This window comes from Microtus pennsylvanicus, chromosome 22 (assembly GCF_037038515.1).
Source record: "Microtus pennsylvanicus isolate mMicPen1 chromosome 22, mMicPen1.hap1, whole genome shotgun sequence".
NCBI lineage: Eukaryota > Metazoa > Chordata > Mammalia > Rodentia > Cricetidae > Microtus > Microtus pennsylvanicus.
In genome coordinates, this window is record NC_134600.1 from 10066599 (window position 1) to 10087950 (window position 21352).

Consider the following 21352-nt stretch of genomic DNA (forward strand, 5'->3'; position numbering starts at 1 on the left):
AAACAAGGAGAACCCTAAGAGACATACATGGATTCCCCCTGGGAATGAGACATAGACAAGATCTTCTTGGTAAATTGGTACCATGGGGGAAGGGAGGAAGTAGTAGGGGAGTGGGGAGGAGAACATGAAGGATTCGGAAGAATGAGTGGTGGGTAAAGGACAGAGAGGGAGAGCTAGGAAAGAGATACCTTGAAAGAGGGAGCCGTTGTGGGATTAATGAGAAACCAGGCACTAGGGAAACTCCCAGGAATCCACAAGGATGACCCTAGCTAAGAATTTAAGCAACAGTAGAGAGGGCACCTGAACTGCCCTTCCCCTGTAATCAGATTGACGACAACCTCAATTGTCATCATAGAACCTACAACTTCCAGCAACTGACGGAAGCAGATGTGGACATCCACAGCTAAGCAATGGGCCAAACTCCTGGAGTCCAGTCACAGAGAGAGAGGGGCGCTATTATGAGTGAAGGGGCCAAGACCAGGATGAGAATACCCACAGAAACAGCTGACTTGATCTAGTGGGACCTCACTGAACCCAGACTGACATCTGGGGAACCAGCGTAAGACCAAAGGAGGCCCTCTGAATGTGGGTGACAGTCATGTGACAGGGGCCATTTGTGGAACTGCTAGCAGTGGAACCAGTATTTATCCCTAGTGCAAGAACTGACTCTTTGGAACCCATTCCCTATGGATGGATACCTTGCTCAGTCTAGGTATGGGGGAGGGGAGGACCTTGGTCCTGACTCAAGTGAAATGCCAGACTTTGTTGACTTCCCATGGGAAGCCTTACCCTCTCTGAGGAGTGGATAGGGGGTGTTTGGGGAGAATGTGGGGAGAGCAGGAGGATGGGAGGTTGAGGGAACTGGGATTGGTCTGTAAAATAAAATTGTTTGAAAAATAAAAAAAGAAAGCTGATTGGCAGATAGCTAAGCAGGATTTTGGGGGGCAGAGAGAACACTTGAGAAGGAGGAGGGTCGAGTCTGAGAGCTACAAGCCAGATGCAGAAGAAGCAATATAGGAAACTCTTAAGATGAGGTAAGCCAGCCTCAGAGCAGCACAAAGAGGAACAGAAACGGGCCATTTTAAATTGTAAGAGATAGCTGGAGATAAGCCTAAGCTATTGGCCAAGCATTTACAAATAATAATAAGTGTCTGTGTGGTTATTTGGGGAGCGGCTGGTGGGGCAGAGCTGATCTGCAGTCTAGATGGAAACCCCGCCTACACGTGTGTTTCTTATGTGAACATGTCTGTCCATGTTTATGCATATGGGGCCCCCACAGCTAGCAGGAGTTACAGGCAGGGTGCTGGGAACCAAACTTGGGTCCTCTGGAAAGGAACAAGTTGCCTTAACCACTGAGCTATCTTTTCAACCCCCCCCCATTTACTAGACTTTTATTACTAACTAGAATGTCTATTATAGATTCTGACTATGAAAGAAACATTATCTTCTGGGTTATTTATGTCTTAGAAGAGTTAATAACTTTCTGTAACTACTCATAAGCAGGAAAGTGATGTGGCAGTGTCATATATCAATCTGTTGATTTCTTTGGCTAAGCAATAAAGAAACTGCTAGGCCCATTTGATAGGCCCACCCTTAGGTGGGTGGAGTAAACAGAACAGAACGCTGGGAGGAAGAGGAAGTGAGATCAGACTCGACAGCTCTCCTCTCCAGAGCAGACGCCTTCAGAGAGACGCCATGCTACCTGCTCCAGGGAAGACACACGCTATGAAGCTCCGACCCAGGATGGACTTAGGCTAGAATCTTCCCAGTAAGACCGGTGCTACACAGATGATAAGAAATGGGCTAGTCCAGGTGCAAGAATTAGCCTAGAAGAGGCTAGATAGGAATGGGCCAAAGCAGTGTTTAAATGAATACAGTTTGTGTGTAATTATTTCGGGGCATAAGCTAGCCGGGCAGGCGGCTGGGGTTTTGGGGACGTAGCCCCGCCGCTGCTCCCATATTACTACAGGAAAGAAAAGGCGAGCTGCTAACTTCAACATCTGGGTGCTTTTGAGGAAACACAGTTACCTAGAAAACAAATGCGCACAGAAGCCATTTTTATTTTCTTTGCAAGAAATAGCCCACAGCCTCTACCCTGAATTCAGCGGGGTCAGCAAAGAACCAGAGCTCAAAAGGTCAATTCTTTTGCAACAAAGGCCACTTTCTATAAACAAACAATAACTTATATAAGTCAACAAGAATTGAGAAAATGGCTGGGTGGTGGTGGCGCAAGCCTTTAATCCCAGCACTCAGGAGGCAGAGGCAGGCGGATCTCTGTGAGTTCGAGGCCAGCCTGGTCTACAAGAGCTAGTTCCAGAACAGGAACCAAAAAGCTACGGAGAAACCCTGTCTCGAAAATCCAAAAAAAAAAAAAAAAAAAAAAAAGAATTGAGAAAATGTAACCAAATGTTAACCTTAAGAAATTTATAGCTGTTAACATTTTAAAGTTCTCTTAAAAGAAACGGGATTGTTTTAGTTCAAAAATAGTGCTCACTGTCTTCATTTTCTATCCTACTCAGAATTCCAGAGCAAGAAGACGTGACACTCAGGTTCCGCACTCGAACTCACCAAGGTCTTGGGGAAACCATTTATCCTCCTCTGAGCTCTTTCACGGTGGGAACAGAGATAGACAAATGTTCTCCGACTCCACCGAAGACTTATTTTTCTCACCGTAATTAAAAACTTGTGACTGCATACATACCAATACAGATGGAGCCCACGGCTCTGATGACGCTCAGCAGGGTGCCTTCGGCTATCTTGTTGATTCTCAGTAAGCGGACCAGGGGCGCGATGCCGTTCCCTTCACATATTTGGTTTTGATGCAGCCTGCTGTCCTTACTGAGCGCGATGACCGCTTCCCCTCCTGGCAGAGAACCGGAAGAGGTGGGTGTGGACTTCAGCGTCCACGCCAGCCGTCTGCAGAGAGCGTAACTTACCTACATACTGCATCTTGGCTGATGGAGACAGAAGCATGTTTATTATGAAGTTGTAGCCAATCTGCTCCGCCATAAACTTCTGCTGTTTCAGGGTTTGTCCTGCCAAGGCCCACAGTGCTTTGGCTCCTTGTTCCTTAACGTCTAATTGAAAGGCCTATACAAGACAAAAACATGCCATTCATTCAGTGAGCATGTTCTGAACACATTAGGGATATGTATTTTTATAAAGTGTGCATTTTAGAATTTGATCGTCTAGTCTCCAAAAAAAGACCCGAAGTGAAGTGAACCCTCTAAACAGCTGGAAAGGTCATGGTAAAAAAAAACAAAAACAAAAACAAAAAAAACCTACCTTGAGTAGTTTGAGGAGATCTTTAGTTAATTTTCTTTCAAGAAACGCTCTCTGGATTAGAGGGTTGCAGTTGGCCAGGGATTCTACAGCCATTGCGCCCTTCACTTGGACACTGAGCTGCTTGCCTTTAAACAGATCGACCAGGGGAGGGATGGCCCCTTCCATGGCTAAGGCATCCTGCACCTCCTTGTTGTCGCGGCCGACCTCGGCGATGGTGGCCGAGGACACTGCCTTCAGCGTATCTTCAAAAGAGTTAGAGAACCAGTCACCGGAAACGTCAACCTGGCACGCGGCAGGGTAGCTTTTCCGTGTTACAAAACTGAATTCCTAAGCTCAAAGACAAGACTGTCCAGATTCGTCCTTTAGATTTTATTTTGTCCACTACTTCTTATACCGATACTTGGGCATAGGTAGATAATTATAGTTTAACTACATATATAATATCCAGAATTTTTGTTTACCATTGAAATGTTTCTCCACTCTTTTATGAACATAAAAGTCACAAGTGCCTTCTGAATATTGCATATCAACGGTCATATCACATTTTATTAGCAATTCACACTTTAAAAATATATGTTGCTTCAAACTTTTTGCTGTTTTAAATGATTCCAGGAGAAATTTTCTTAGCATGTAGGTATTTATCAATACCTTTTTTTCCTTTAGCATTGAGTATCTTTTGAAGGGGTTAAGTCAGCTCCCTTTAGAGGGCGGGGTTTGCCTCAGGCGAATGCCTGCCAATAAATGGTGTGCGGAGAGGCGGCTCGCCCCTTTTTTCCTCCCTACCTGTGCTACGCTGGAACTTTGGTTCTGTAAGTTTAACAATAAATTGGTAAATATTCTTTGATATCTGCATTGCCTTTATTTTGTGCGGGTACATTTGGCGCCTGCCCCGTGGGGCTTTGCCGAGAACCGGCCCCGAATCGGAGTCTCTTGCACCCCGGGCCGCTGCAGCGGTCTCTCTGGGCGCGCGCTGAAACAGCTGAGATTCTGAGCGACTCGATTTTCCCTGCTGCTTGCTAGAGTATCAAGCAGTGGGTTTGAAATCGACAGAGCCTTTTTAACAGCGCCTAAGTCTCTGTTCCGAGCTGCCCCGGCCAGATTTCCCGTGCCCGCCCTCTCACGCCGGCGCGCGCGCTGCCTGTGTCTGTTCCCCCTCCCACCGCCGCCAGCGCTCAGGTCACGTGACAGCGGCCTGAGAGCCCCGGCAAAAAATACTTATCAGCCTGGTGTCTGTTTCAATTTTGTTTTTGAGTCATTTTATTTCAGATTTAGGACACGTGGATTCAACTGGACTCTTTCGCCACCACTGGCAGGAACCAGTTATTACAGGTAAGAGAACTTTTTCTTTTATAAATAATGTCTGAGAACGTGACTACATCCGATTTCAATAGTTTTTTTGAGTGCACCATTTGGGAGATCTTACAAGAGGTGTCTACCACACCACATATATGGATATTCCTGGGATTCTTAATTTTCCTTAGCACTATTTGGTTTGATAATAGGAAAATGATCAAATCTCTTAAGGCAGAGGTTGAACGTTTGAAAACTATTGAGAGCGACAACAATCTTCTCAAGAATCAGTATGAAGTTCTCCAGGAAGAAAACAAATCTTTGTTTAACATGACTCGGTTAACTGAGCAAAATCTAGAAAAGGTACAGGCTGATGTTAAGGAGAAATTCATTATTATGGAAGAAGGAACAGCTGAATTAGATCGTAAGTTCCAGCAGTCCCTTTCTGTAGGAACTGAAACATTAACTGGGAGAATCAAAACTGCTGAATGTGACAATCGAATTTTGTCTAAAGCTTATGACAGATTGGCGGAAAGATTGTCAATACAAGAAGGCACTGTTTATGCCATAAAAATTATGTCCAAAGATGACAAGTTATCTCTACTGGACAAATTTCATACTCTAGAATCCTCAATGAAGGCTTTAGAACATAATTCTGGGCAGGAGATTCAGACATTACAAAAAGCAATGGTGAATAGAATTGAAAAGACTGAGGAATTTCTAAATTCTGATGAAGAAGAGCAAAGGGTAGAAAGGCAAATTTTAACTACATCTGTGGATAAATCCCTCCGGGACAATTTTCACAAAGCTCTACCTACAGCTCTACATGCCTTTCCTGTAATAACAACAGAAAAGGTGGTTGGTTCCAGAAACCCTAGGGTCATCAAGGAAGATACATGGGAGCCTGTCCGTATGAATGATCTCAAAGAAATTAAACAGGCCATCATGTCTTTTGGGATGCACTCCCCTTTTGTTAAAGAGATGCTAAAATCTTGGGCCACAACAAGCAAAGCAACCCCCTTGGACTGGCTCCAGCTGAGCTCCGCGGTCCTTGAGAGTGGACCGCAATTAAAATGGAAATGCTTATTCAGGCAAGAGGCTAGACTTTTAGAACAGCAGGAAAAGGCGAAGGGAATTGACGTTTCCCTAGATAAAATTCTAGGTGAAGGGCTCTTTTCAGACCCTCAGGAACAAGCTAATTTGGATGAAAACATACTCTCCATGTGTACTACAGCAGCCTTAAGGGCTTGGGACAGAGTACAAGACCCAGGACAGAGAATGGAATCATTTGTCACAGTTAAACAGGGTCAGAGAGAACCCTTTAGTGACTTTTTACAAAGATTAACTAAGGCTGTACAAATAGGGATACCTGACCCAGAAGCAAGACGTATAATAATTGAGTCTTTGGCTTACGAAAATGCTAATGTGGAATGCAAAAGGATCTTGAGGCCTTTAATGTTCAGATCAGCGTCCTTGGAAGAATGGGTCTTGCATACACTAGATGTTGACACATTTGACTATGGCACTGAAGCATGGGTAGAAGAAGCAATTTCCAATGGTAAAAGGAGACACCAGAATACCAAATGTTTTAATTGTGGCAAAATGGGTCATATGAAAAGGAATTGTAAACAACGGGTTTTCAGAAATAATAATAATGCGTCTTCTAGAAATAACAGGAATAGAAGGAATCAGCCTTCAGGTTTATGTAGAAGATGTGGGAAAGGCAGACACTGGACGAATGAATGCAGGTCTACAAGAGATAGACAAGGCAACCTGATACAGACGGGAAACGTGAGAGGGGGGGCCTCTCAGGCCCCCATGGCAAACATGGTTCAGACATTCCCAGTTTCTGCAGAGAACATGCCTCGTCAGGACAATTAGAAAGCCACATGCCTACTGTTACAAGCAATAGTAATCAGAAAGATGAGTTACGTGTGTTTTGGCAAACTTCTATAAATGATCAAAGACCTAAGCTGAGAGTGTGTGTAAATGGCATTTTTATTACTGGCCTACTGGACACAGGTGCTGATGTAAGTATCATTACCCCAGAATCTTGGCATCCATATTGGCCTCTTCAGAATGTAAATGTTCAGCTCCTGGGAATTGGAACCCTATCTCGAGTAAGGCAGAGCACGAGATGGGTTGAATGTATAGGGCCTGAGGGACAAATAGGAAAATTAAGGCCTTATGCAGCCAATATTGCAATGAATTTATGGGGTCGTGACCTATTACAACAATGGAATACTCAAATTAACATTCCTGCTACTTCTAGAGCCCATATTTCTGAAAAGAATATTAAAAGTTATTACAAATGGACAAAACCGGCCATTAGGGCTGTGCAAGAACAAGCAATTGATGTCCCTTCAGAAATACCAACAGCCTTGCCTCTAAAATGGTTGACTGAGAAACCAATATGGACAAAGCAATGGCCTTTAGCTGAGGAAAAGCTACAGGCTTTAGAACAGCTGGTACAAGAGCAACTAGATGCTGGACATATAGAAGAATCTACCAGCCCTTGGAATTCTCCTGTATTTGTGGTTAAGAAAAAATCAGGTAAATGGAGAATGGTGACAGATCTCAGGGCCATCAACAAGGTTATTCAACCTATGGGCCCTCTGCAATCTGGAATTCCGTTGCCCTCTTTATTACCAAAAGGATGGCCTCTCATAGTTATTGATTTAAAGGATTGTTTTTTCACTATACCTTTGCAAAAAGAAGATAGAGAAAAATTTGCCTTCACAGTGCCTACTTATAACAATTCTCAACCTTTGAGGAGGTACCACTGGACCGTCCTCCCCCAGGGTATGTTAAATAGCCCCTCCCTGTGCCAATATTTTGTGAACCAACCATTGCAAATAATACGCAAGAAATTTCCCAAATCTATTGTATACCATTACATGGATGACATATTGTTATCTGATTCAAACATAGATACCTTGAACAGACTGTTTGAAGAAATACAGATACTGTTACCTAAATGGGGATTGCAAATTGCTCCTGAAAAGATTCAGAAGGGAGATTCTGTTAATTATTTAGGTTATAGAATAGGTTTGCAAAAAATTAAGACACAGAAGGCACAAATTCGGAGAGATCGCCTACGGACTCTTAATGACTTTCAAAGACTGTTAGGAGACATTTCCAGTTTACGACCAACTATTGGGATAACACCTGATCTAATAATTCATTTGAACAAGACCTTGGATGGTGATAAAGATTTAAACAGTCCCAGAGAATTAACAGCTGAAGCAGAAAAGGAACTGACAATGATTGAGGAGAAATTACAACAGGCACATGTGGACAGAGTGAATCCAGAGCTCGATTGTATTCTCGTCATATTACCATCAAAAATTTCTCCTACAGGAATTTTAATGCAGAGAGATGATATTATCTTGGAATGGATCTTTTTACCACATAAACCAAGTAAGAAATTGAAAACTTATGTGGAAAAAGTCTCTGAGTTAATTATAAAAGGCAAGCTGAGACTTCGTCAACTAGCAGGCATAGACCCAGCAGAAATTATAGTGCCTTTCACTGCTGATGAACTAAAGAAATTATGGGAAGATAATGAACCATGGCAAAGAGCTTGTGCTAATTTTTTGGGAGACATTAATAACAACTATCCAAAAAGCAAGCGGCTCAACTTCATAAAGAGAACTTCTTGGATCCTTCCTCGAATAGTCCGTGATGCTCCAATAACTGGAGCCCGTACATTCTATACTGATGCCAATAAATCAGGGAAGGCAGGTTACAAATCAGAAGACTTGGGTAAGGTGGAACAAAGTCCTTATGATTCTGTACAGAAGGCAGAATTATATGCCATTCTTATGGTACTAAGAGATTTTAAAGAACCTATTAATATAGTTACTGATTCACAATATGCAGAAAGAGTTATTTTACATATTGAAACTGCTGAATTTATACCTGATGATACAGAACTAACCTCATTGTTTATCCAGGTTCAAGATTTGATCAGGAACAGGCTTTGCCCTATGTACATAACACACATCCGATCCCATACGGGTCTGCCAGGTCCTCTAGCACAAGGTAATGCAGAAATTGATCAATTATTGATTGGTAGTGTGCTTCAAGCCTCTGAATTTCATAAAAAACATCATGTTAATAGCAAAGGTTTGAAGAAAGAGTTTTCTATTACATGGCAACAAGCTAAGGAGATTGTGAAGAAATGCCCTACCTGCTCTTTCTATAACCAAACACCACTGCCAGCAGGAGCTAATCCAAAGGGCACTCATAGAAATGAAATCTGGCAGATGGATGTGTTCCACTTTGCAGAATTTGGCAAATTGAAGTATGTTCATCACACCATCTACACTTATTCAGGCTTTCAGTGGGCAACTGCTTTAAGTTCAGAAAAAGCTGATTCAGTAATCACTCATTTATTAGAAGTCATGGCTATCATGGGTATACCTACACAAATAAAGACAGATAATGGTCCTGCTTATGTCTCTAGGAAGATGAAACGGTTTTTTGATCATTACAATATCAAGCATGTTACAGGTATACCATACAATCCTACAGGTCAAGCAGTCATAGAAAGATCAAATTGAACTATAAAGGATATGTTGAACAAACAGAAAGGGGTGGAAAACACCCCTAGAAATAGGTTACATAATGCTTTGTTAACCTTGAATTTTCTCAACGCTAATGAGAAAGGAACGACGGCTGCAGAAAGACATTGGATAATGGAAAAGTCTGCTGAACTAAATCAACCAGTTTATTTCAAGGATGTACTGACCTCACAATGGAAACCAGGAGATGTGCTGCGTTGGGGAAGGGGTTTTGCTCTTATCTCCACAGGTGAGGAAAAATTATGGATACCGTCAAAATTAATAAAGGTTCGGTTTGAGGAAGAGAAGTCACTTGGAAAAGATAAATAACAATTCATTCACAAGGATGACCGACATACAGATGGTAAGGATTACTAATAGGATGGGGGCAGGGTTCTTTTCTTATCTCCACAGGAAAATATTCATCTCCAAAGAATTTGAGGGACCCTGAATATTTAATTACTGATGGATGGAAAATAGTTACGACCCATTAAACATCAACAATAAAATTCTATACATATCGTAAGTATTGATTTTATATATATATATATTTATATGTTTTATTGAACACTTCTTTATAAATGTGTAGAGCTGGTTTTGGAGTTGGACTATGGCTCAGTCCTTCTTCAATTCCAAGCTTGTTGATAAGAGATATTTCAAAGTTCTGTCTCAGGTCAGGAGCCATGAAATGGGACAGAATAAGAATAATTTTTATACTTGATAAACTTTCTTTGCCTTCCCTCACATCTGTGTCTTTCTTTATATGTCAGTATAAGTCCTTGTTGTTAATGTTTAAATTTCCCATAACAAGCAACATATTTTCCTACAGTAATCTTTGAAGTTTCCAGGATGAAGATGGGGCCCCACAACATCAACTCAATCTGGTTTTTATGACGTCATGAATTTTTTTTTAAGCACTAATTTTAGACCTGTTTTTTGGTACCAACTGCAAGAGACAATTTCATATGATGCACATTTTTGACAACGCTCTGGCCGGACCTTCTCGAAACACACAGAGACTAGTTATAATTTTCTTAAGTCAAAGGTTAATTTGGGAATTTTACCATCGTTTGCTTTCACAGGGGCCCCTAAGAAGAACGTCGCCCCCATGTCAGCTAGAAGCAATCTAAGAGGACGACGTCCCCTCTCCCAACAGAGTTTGCCCACAGGGTTAGGGACATCTTTTAGTGGTTGGTTTAGGGGTGAGGGGATGGGGAGATATTGTATGGAATTAGGGGTATATTATTAAAAAAAAAGAGGGGGATTAACTGGTTGATGGGATGATTGGTATTTGTGACTTACTGTTTTTAGAAAATTATGTTGGTACTGTTTCTTGTATATTGATATATTGAATATTGAATGTGAGTGTTCCTACCTCTATTTTGGTATAAGAGTATGCTTATATTGTATGGATACATCTATCATATCACAATGTACATTTCTACCTCTGGTACTATTTATGTAATAACATTGTTTACATTTGATAAGTAATGACATTGTTTACAGGTGAAGATCATTGTCTTCATACATTGCACAATTGTTTATTCCCTTAGTTTTCAAATTAGATAGGTATTGAGAATTATATGTTTGTCATATTATTTTTAGGTTAATCAGGTCTGTTAGATACATAGAGATTATTTTCAGTATAGATAGTATAATCTTCAGCCTCTTTGAAGAGCTGTAGAAAATGGCCTTTAATCTAACCTAGAATTCTGTGCCATCGAGACACAATTTACTCCTGGCAACACCACTCTACTCCCGAGAGAACGTTGAGCACCAAAGACACTCCACTGGGAGCTTGTCTTCCTGGCAGAACTGGCCTTTGGGTTAAGAAAAACCCATACCTCAACTACTGACTAAGATATAAAACAGGATTGTCTTATCTTGCCAAGACAGGGTAGGATAATCCTAAGAAAGTTCCTTGCATTTGAGAATGGTATGTCAGTTATGTTAGGCCTTAGCCAAAGTTGGTTGACTCAACATTGCAAACGAGATTTTGGGTGATTGCCCAGGCAGTCAGTTGTCTCTGTCATTTGTTGCACATTTTGGATATCTCTCTTTTGTTAAGTAATATTTACTCCCTTCTCAGATCTTTGATGGAGTTGAAGATTATTTAATTGTAGTTACCCTTTAGCAAAACTTTTGCTCTCAATATTGTTTGTTATATTTATCATTTGTTATTATTGTTATAGTTATATTTGGTTTAGTTGTGTCTTATTTAGACAAAAGGGGGAGATGAAGGGGTTAAGTCAGCTCCCTTTAGAGGGCGGGGTTTGCCTCAGGCGAATGCCTGCCAATAAATGGTGTGCGGAGAGGCAGCTCGCCCCTTTTTTCCTCCCTACCTGTGCTACGCTGGAACTTTGGTTCTGTAAGTTTAACAATAAATTGGTAAATATTCTTTGATATCTGCATTGCCTTTATTTTGTGCGGGTACAATCTTTAATTACTGGAATAATTCTATACATCTCCATAAATTGTTTTCTAAAAGAATCAGTAGCATCTTATTCTTTCACGATCAGAGCTCAGGCATATCAATTTGATTTTGTCTTTTTGAATACAAATATTTTCATTAAAATGAGTACATAAAACTTAATAACTTGGTAGACTAAATGATATTTCATTTTATTTTGTTGTTACAAATTTACAGAAAATGTTTTAAGAATGAGTGAGAGAACTCATATACTTCACCTGGATATATAAATTTAACTAGTACATTGATTTTTATATATTTATGTGTTTACAACGTAGTTTTGTTTTATTTATTTATTATCTATTTATTTCTGTTATTCTGTCCTGGCTAGCTTGAAACACACTATCTAGGCCAAACTGGGCTCAAGCTCACAAAGATCCACCTGCCTCTGCCTCCTCCGATTCCGGGACTGAAGGAGTGTATCACTATGCCAGGCTACAATTTGGTTGTCCACATTTGTGTTGGGAGCACAAAGATCCTTGTGTCCGCAGATCACCATGGAAACCAGGAAAGTTAAGCATGCTGGATTGTCTTCCCAAAGGAGAAGGTGGAGAAATGGGGGTGACTAAATGCCTGGGGTATCGCAGGGCCAGCCTACATGGAGCTCCCACAACCAGGACTGGAGGGAGCTAAGAGACCAAATGACTATATCTAGAACCCATCTTCTTGGAAGAAATCACACACACTTTTAGTTGAGTTTCTTTTCTTTTCTTTTTTTTTTTTTGGTTTTTCAAGACAGGGTTTCTCTGTGACTTTGGAGCCTGTCCTGGAACTAGCTCTGTAGACCATGCTGGCCTCGAACTCACAGAGATCCGCCTGCCTCTGCCTCCCGAGTGCTGGGATTAAAGGCGTGCGCCACCGTCGCCCGGCTTTTTAGTTGAGTTTCAATGGAGTTACGCCTCCTTGTGCACTGGGGATTGTATTACGCCAGGAGACATTCTCTCCAAATTGTACTGTGTTTAAGCGTGCTGGCAATAAACGGGCTGGCGTCAGGCTCCCAATCAGATCCGGTACGGTTGACCAAGTCAGGCTGAACTGAGCTTTCCTTTCTGCCTCTTCGTGGACGGCTTTGCTGCTGCCGGTGACGACAGCAGGAACCCGCACACATCCGAGGCTGTGCGTAGACAATCAATAGTATAGTACAATCAATACAATCTGTAAAGGCGATGCTTTCATCAGACGTCCGCTGCCCTGTCGTATCCTCTGTGACGCTTTTCTCCCTCGGTACAGAACGGAACTGAGAGCATGTGTTTCATTTATGATGTCTCTATACCTCTTTTGTCGCTCTTTAACTTCTGTGACGTTTTTAAGTGAATAGTAGTAATCCTTTATTTTAGACCTCGCTTCAGGTTTGTTTCTTGTTTTTCATGGTTCAAGATATGCACCGGTTGGGGAATACTATTTTCAGGTGTGTGACTTTTGTTTACGCTGCATCTGTTTAACTCTGTGAAGCTGTGTTACCCGTGCCTGTCTAAAACACCTGATGGTCCTAAAAAAAAAGAGATGAACGGCCCATAGTATTATGTATTAGAATCTGGTGCCCTCTTCTGGCCTGCAGGCAGAGCACTGAGAATACTGTATACATAATAAATAAATAAATCTTTTTTTTTAAAGGTGACATCGTATGCCTTGACAATGGTTCATGTCGTGTTAAAGGATGCTCATCGATTTTCATTAGTGATGTTAATTTAGATTCCACAGTTAAGCTCCTATTCTGTTTAGATGCCATTACTGCCTTGCTTCTAATAAAAAGAACCTGCACTTTAATATTGTGTGAATAAGCTGGGCACACCCTTAATCTCGGCATGTGGGAGGCAGAGGCCAAGGGCCCTCTGTGAGTTCTAGGCTATCCCAGCCTAGCCCATAAGACGCTGTCTCAATAATAATAAAGTGTTCATCAAAAATTGCCATCAAAATTGAGCAGAGATGTAATATTTCCCTGAAACAATCTTAAAATTTCTTATAAAACATTAGTTTGCCCAGCCAGGCGGTGGTGGTGCACGCCTTTAATCCCAGCACTCGGGAGGCAGAGGCAGGCGGATCTCTGGGAGTTCGAGACCAGCCTGGTCTACAAAAGGGAGTTCCAGGACAGGCTCCAAAGCTACAGAGAAACCCTGTCTTGAAACAAACAAACAAACAAAAAAAACCAAAAAACAAAAAACAAAAAAAAAACCATTAGTTTGCCCAATCGACTTGCCTATCTCAAAAAGCAAAGTAACACAGATAAAAACCACACACCCACTTTGATGCGATTTTCTTAATAACTTAATGCTCTATGACTGAGCCACTTGGCCCAGGGTAAAGAGAATTAGTTGTTAAAATGCTAAAGTTATGTAGAGAGAAAAAAATAATTGCAATTATAAATTTAAATTCTTCATACTCCTTAAAGGAAGAGGATAATATAGATTCCAGTGTAGGAAAATAATGCTTTTATTTAGGTGTTAGACCTAAGAGGGAATTATTTTAAATATTTATTTCTATCACTTTTTGTGAGCTCACTTATTTAAGTTACTGTTATAATTCCTGCTTTTTTATACTATCTAGAGCAGGCAGGGAAACAAAGAGCGAATCTCTTCTTGACGTTTTTATTAATGGCACAAACAACGTAAGATGGGGAGTTATAAGTAAAATTGACCTGGTGGAACTGGGCATAAAGGCTGCCCCACCCCCTGTGCTGCTCCTACAGCAGTCAGTCGAGGCTAGCGAATGTACAGAAAATCGGAAGGGAACACTCGAGACCGGAAGGACGCTTTAAGTGCCTTTACTACCTGGTGCTGATTCTTAGAAGAAGACACTTGCTTAAATTGAACTTCTAAAATAATGCAAGCTCTCTGCAGCCTTCCCCTTATCCTTATCCTTGGATTATTTTTTTAACCAATGTTTTTATTTTGTATTTATTCTATACTTACATATGATGAACTAAGGAGAAAGATGGATGACAAACCAAGCCGGAACAAAAAGAGACACAGTGGTACCCATGTTTTTCTCCTTATAATTGAACTGCGCATTCTGCTGTGTCTGCTCGCCGGGATGTGACTGTCCTTACAGAATGCACGCGATCGCCTATGGCTGCTGCAGAAACTGCCTGGTTTTCCTTGCACTCCTAGGACTGAGGTGCACTTCAGAAGCAGGTACCTGGCTTAATGCCTGCTGATCGCCTTGGATTTCGATATCAGACATATAAGAGCAAATCTACAGTTCTTGGTGTGCATTGCAAAATTGCTTCCAATGATCTAAATATTTATTCATAAAAGAATAAATGTCCTCCCTGAACATAGAATCTGCTCTGTTTTCACTATTCTTCTTTATGCAAATGTCTAGTTAAACATTTTAATATACTTCTGAGAGTCAATTATTTCTATGAACTTAGCAGCTTTAAGTTTTCTAGCTATTTGGGTTATATTGTGTGCAAAGATCTGTTCAAAGATAAATCCAACGTATTTGTTAACAGAAACATCCAGATCACGTTGGTAAATCTGACGACTTAAACAGACGCGCTGCGGCTCACCAGAGTCGGAGCTCAGAAAGTGGATGAGGTACTGGATGCCCTTGTGTTCTATCATTGCTCTCTGATTGCTCTCGTGTCCCATACAGAGCACCCGGATACAGTTCATGACGTTCACCAGGACGCTTTCGATGTCCAGGCTCAAGAGATTGACCAGCGCTGGGATGCCATTCTGAGGAGGAACGAGAAGAAATGTGAGCTCCTTCAAGATCGACGCCCTGTCGTTTCAAAGCCTGTAATCTTTCTGGGAACACGTCCTTGTTTAGTAGAGAACACTGTTGTAAACAAAAGTGTCTACTGACGTCACACAGTTAAGACAACGGAGTCATTCTTATCCAGAAAAATACGGTATTATTGCCGAATGAAGATAACACATAAATATTTGTTTCCCGGCCCATCAAAGTGGGACGGCACAGCACAGCCTAAGGAGACAGCATCCATAGAGAAACTTTACCCTTATTTTGGCTAGCTGCCAGAATCAATTAACATGAGATTTAGGTAGATAAGACTGAGTCACTGAAATAGATGTGGGTGTGACTATATTTCCAATATATTTTCTACAGGATTGATAAGAGACACAGCAATTCAAGTTTTCCATAGACTTTTTTAAAAAAAATACACAAAGGCAAATGATGTTGAGGAACCCAAAGGGAACAGAATAAACATAAATGGTTTTCCACCATTAGGAATCCAAGGTAATTATCCATTTGATAACACACATGGTTCAGTTCATATTGAAGAAACAATTCTATGAAGCGGAAGAAACTTCTATCAAGTAACTCCCCTTCATTTGCGAGCATCTAAAAAAGATCTTAAAGCGTTCGCGGACACAATAGTGTAGGTTTTGTTTGCGGAAACAAAGCAGAGCAGCCATAGTTTGGTGTTCACCAAAAGCAATTTTATCCTAATTCTGTTTAATTCTAAACATAATTATATTTCTCACGCAGAACTAATAGCTTCATATAAACCAGAAATAATTGGTATATACCATGAGAAGTACTCCATCTTCTCTCTGGGGCCACTCCCGTCTGAACTCTGTCAATGCTGAGCATTGGGCCCCCTGGCGTTGGGCCACAGCCCTGCATTGACCTACATGCCCGCGGCTCGCGGAAGGGTTTTTCTTGACATTCTTTCTCCTTTAGCTGACCAGCCCTGGGAGTTTGTTACTCTAACAGCACGGATCTCTGTCTTTCTAGTTTCTACGTGCAAGGACGGCTGCCAGTCGGAAGTGATGTCTTACGGGACAGTACTCACCCATTTGGCAATGGCATCCTTGTTGTCACACTTCGCAATATCATACAGGATGACGGCGCAGCGAGAATGGAGTTCGGGCTCATCAGAAGACAGCAGGTTGATCAAAGCGGGGATGCCTCCCGCCTCCACCAGAGCATGCACTACGCTTACGTGGGTTGAGATATTGCTCAATAACCCAACGGTCTTACACTGCAGTTTTATTCTGGGGCATTTTAATAGATTGATTAAGGCAGGAATGGTGCCTGTAACGATAAAACTAAGATGAGCATCAATGTCTCAAAGTTATTTATCGTCCATTTATCCTAACAGTAATGAAATAATGTCCATGGTATGGCAATCTAAACAATTACAGACAGTTTTGCAAAAGACAGAATAACAATTTGAAGTGATGTGAAAATGATTTTTGTCTTATCTACAAGAGAGTGACTTTTGCTGTTTGGATGTTTAATTTCATATAACATAACCCTACATATGTTAGTAAACCTAAACCATCTTTAAAACACTCAATTTTGGCCTATAGAACTGATAATTTGTTATGTAGACAGAAACTCACTGTGCAGTTCACCATCTTTCTGTCTCAGCTTCCCAAGCGCTGGGAACAAGGTATGCACCATGATGCCTAGCTGAGAGAGGCTTTGGGTATACCACATGGTAACAAGGTGTGCACCATCACCCCTAGCTGATAGAGACTTTGGGTACCACATGGTAACAAGGTGTGCACCATCACCCCTAGCTGATAGAGACTTTGGGTATACCACATGGTAACAAGGTGTGCACCATGATGCCTAGCTGATAAAGGCTCTGGGTACCACATGGTAACAAGGTGTGCACCATCACCCCTAGCTGATAGAGACTTTGGGTACCACATGGTAACAAGGTGTGCACCATCATCCCTAGCTGATAAAGGCTCTGGGTACCACATGGTAACAAGGTGTGCACCATCATCCCTAGCTGATAGAGGCTTTGGGCACCACAAGGTGAAGTTCTGCTTGGGATACTGACTTGTCTGGTGTGGCAGTAACTGTGTAATTATTTGAATATGTTAGCATATATTATCTTAAACCAAAAAGTGAAAAATGTACTCATTTAGTAAACTGTAATAGTGGCCTCATCCATTATAATAGAAATATAGAAAACCTAGCTTTAGTTGAATGCTTGTTAGGTTTACCTCAGGTCAGTTGCTAAGATACACAAAGTTATGAAAAATTATGACTATAACCGAGGCTCCTTTATTTATCTACCTGAAATGAAACCATCTATTGTTGACTTTCGGGGGACACAGAGCTTTTCCAAACATGCTTTTAATGAGTTAAATAAATGAAAGCTTGTTCATCCATCAATATTCATGGGACATCCTATGTGTCTCAATATGCATGTTAGGGAAGTGGGTTCCAGCCTGGAGAGTTCGACATTCCCATCCTTTTGGGAATCAGGGCGGACAGCGCAGCTCTCAGAACAAGTCTGCATGGTTGGCTCATTGGATTAGTGAAGGAACCAGGCCAGAGGAACCATGCAATTAGTGCAGTTTCTGAACACGGAACTACTCACAGGCCTGGCCTGACATTTTCTTCTAGTTTTCAATTTACAAAGGGACTGGAATAATTTATAGAAAGCGGCCATAGCAGTGCCGTGTTGGTTGTGCTTACTGTCACCATGACGACGTCATCTAGAAGTACCCCAGAGGAGAGCCTCTAGACAGGACTGTCTAGGGAAGGCTGGCCTCTGAGCGTGTGTGTTTGGGGGGTGGGGGAGGATTGTTTGGATTACTAATGTTAACTGATGTGGGAACTCACATACTGTGGGTAGCACTGTGACCGTAAGTTTAGGGAAAGGGCTGGCATTGGTTTCTCTCTGCTGTCAACTCTGGGTGTGTGTGACTGACTGACTCAGGTCCCTGCATCCTTGACTTCCCTGTAAGGATAGATTGTAACTTGGAATTGCAACATAAACAAACACTTTCTCCCCTGTGTGGTTTTTTGTCAAGGTAGTTTGTCACAACCTACAACAGACAGTATACTAAAGTTCTTTTTATTATTTCTTAAAATTTTAAGTTGTGTGGGGAGGGGGATGGGGAGGATCTGAGAGAAGTTGAAGAGAAAACCACGACCAAATATATTGTATAAATTTTAAATTAAAAACAAGGCTGAGGCAAGAGGATTACAAGTTCGAGGCCAGCCTGGGTTATATGCGTGACTCTGTCTTGAAAAACACACATACATATGTGTGCGTGTTTATGCTTTACATCTGATCCCAGCATTAAATATGTATTCCTATGTTCATATGCTTGTATTATATATACTATATATAATATATTAAAATGATTAACCTAAACGGAATATAGCTTTACTTAAACTATGACAAGAAGAAAAAGATAGTTAATATGTTTTGCATCACCTGCATCCAAAATACATTTCCAGTATTGGTCTTTGGCTAGGCAGATTACTTCTAAAGACATGACGGCCATCATCCTTCGCTTGAAACTGTCACACTGCAGCATCTCTGGTGAGCATGCAACAGAGAAACACAACTGAGATTCACAGCAGAGTCACCGGGATGACTGATGTCGCTGTCATACGGTAGAGTGAACACACGCGTTGAGACCATCCCATCACCAGATGCATGCGCCAAATCCCCTCTGTGTGTGGTCCTCTGAGGTGCTGGCTAGACTATCATGGGCTAGTTTGGATCCCAGAGGCCATCAAAGGCCCAATCACTAGCTTGGTGCTAATGGGAAATTATGGGAGCATTAAGAAGTGGGACTTAGTGGGAGGTTAGAGATCGCTGGGGGTAGTAAGTATCCTTGAAGGGAATTGTGGGATTCTGTCTCTCTGCTTTTCTATACCTCTCATGAGGCTAATAGGTCATGGGCCTCTGCCACAGGCTCCTGTAATACGTGTTTTTACTCCATCACAGCCAATCCTGGGAGCACAGATCAAGTGCTCTCTGCAGAAGGGGACTATCTTGACATTTGTGACAGAAGCCAACACAATATGCCCAAGACCTCTGAGGTTTATAGTATATATAGTTGCCCCTTCCTCATATTTACCGCTGTTGCCGTGATCAATACTTTATTAATATTTACATTATCTCTACAAATACCAGTCTCATCTGGGCATTGCAGTGATCCACGGCGCTGTCTCAGTTCTCACTATTATTTTTCCCTGGAGGTGATCTTCCCCTAATTGAGATTCATTTCCCTGGTTTTCACTGCCTCAGCGGCACTTCCAGAGCGCTGCCCACAGCTCCAACACCGGACACCTTGCTGACATCCCTGAAACTCCAGTGGCCTTGCTCTCTACTCCCCGGGGCCTTCCCACTCTGCTCACTGGGGAGAAGGCACCCTCCGCACCTGCTGGCCTTTCTGAAGGGACCCTGTGGAGAGAACCCCGGCCTTGCCTGTTCTTGCTCTCCATGAAGGCTGTGAGGTGGATCTGAGAAGCTTTCCTAACATTGGCTTGGGATTCTCCGCGAGGCTAAGTCTAAGAGGTTCCGGCCTGGTTCCATCACGTGGATGGCTGCCACGCCCTCCCGTTTTCTCTTGAATCTTGACTGTTACTGCCCTTCTGAGGTTTAATCTTCTTCATGTTATCACAGTGGAGAGTGAGGCCAGAGTGAATTCTGATATGTCCGTTCAATTGACTAAGCAACCCTTGCCCTTGGTTTTCCGGCTAGACTGAACACAAAATTTCGCGTGAAACCAAAACGTGAAGAAAAAGACTTTTCTAAATCTGCCCCTAGAATGAGAAGAAAGAAGGAAGCAGAGGGAACCTTTGCCACCTAAACTTTCACTCCCTCTTTCTTCTTTGTTTTCTTTTGAATTCGGTCTGTTGTGGACTATTTGTCCACGTTGATGGAGAAAGTGACTTTCTTACTTCTACAAAAGTTAGCAATGAAAGTCAATATCGCTGTGTAAATAGAGTTCTTTGGGGTCACAGAGCTTTGATTTTAGGTTAGAAATCAAACTTCTTCTGCACACAAAAAGATAGTTTCCCTTATCAACTGTGCTCCTGTTGGCTTTAATTCATAATCTTTAGTTGCATCAGCTTTACTTTTTAAAATATGTGTATTTGATTTACTCCATTTCAGCATATCAATACTACAGAACAATCAGAATATTGATTTATAACGAAACCATAAGCTCTGTACTCACCTACCAAAGTTTTCCAAACTGGGAGCTCAGGGATATCCAATTCTATGATATACTTGAGTACCTCTGTGTGGAAGGTGAGCACTGACAAGTGAATGATATTGTTTCCTTTAGTGTCTGTTTTCCTCCAGTTGGCCCCCAGGGAGAACAGGTACTGGATCGTGTCCAGGGCTCCCGACGTGGCAGCGAGCAATAGTGGCGTGCACTGGTTCCTAAAGATCAAGAACACATCGAAGCAGTCTTGCGTGCGCACACACACAACATCGCGTGTTCCGCTACTGCACGGCTGGAGCAACTCCTTGCCATGCCTTGTCTTCCTAGCGTCTCGTTCTCCGCGTCCCTCAGGGCTGCCTCCCCGCCTCCCTGCCCTCCCTCTCAATTATTAGGACTTACAATGTGGTTGGAAGTTGCTACTTCACAAACAGTTAAAACACTAGCTTGTCTAATCTTTCCAAACTAGTGGACACATAATCAGGAATTATCAACCCACTCCAAATATCACAGAGACTTGGTAGTTGCCAAACACAGTTTTTAATTTTGTTGTTGTTGTTGTTTTCTGAGACAGGGTTTCTCTGTAGCCTTGGAGCCTGTCCTGGAACTAGCTCTGTAGACCAGGCTGGCCTCGAACTCACAGAGATCCACCTGCCTCTGCCTCCCAAGTGCTGGGATTAAAGGCGTGCGCCACCACCGCCCGGCTCAAGTTTTTAATATTTTATATCCAATTCTGAATCCCAGTTTCTTGACTGTAGCGGAAACTAGCCGTCTGGAAGCTGACTGTGTGGGGTTGGACAAGATCTTTGGGTGCTAGAAATGGTATCCAGGCCAGCATTCCATCG

The 21352-nt window shown here is 42.0% G+C and overlaps 1 protein-coding gene across 1 annotated transcript in view; it reads right to left on the reverse strand.

Annotated features, from left to right (window-relative positions):
* The window catches only part of Ankar (ankyrin and armadillo repeat containing), a 52290-nt gene that overhangs the window by 15082 nt on the left and 15856 nt on the right, over positions 1-21352 (reverse strand). Inside the window, exons 8-14 of the mRNA XM_075956555.1 lie at positions 20520-20728; positions 18764-18868; positions 16370-16611; positions 15119-15287; positions 3286-3527; positions 2937-3090; positions 2702-2863 (exon numbers count right to left, since the gene is read on the reverse strand). Of these exons, the coding sequence (XP_075812670.1) occupies positions 2702-2863; positions 2937-3090; positions 3286-3527; positions 15119-15287; positions 16370-16611; positions 18764-18868; positions 20520-20728 (1283 nt within the window). The remainder of the gene's footprint in view (positions 1-2701; positions 2864-2936; positions 3091-3285; positions 3528-15118; positions 15288-16369; positions 16612-18763; positions 18869-20519; positions 20729-21352) is intronic.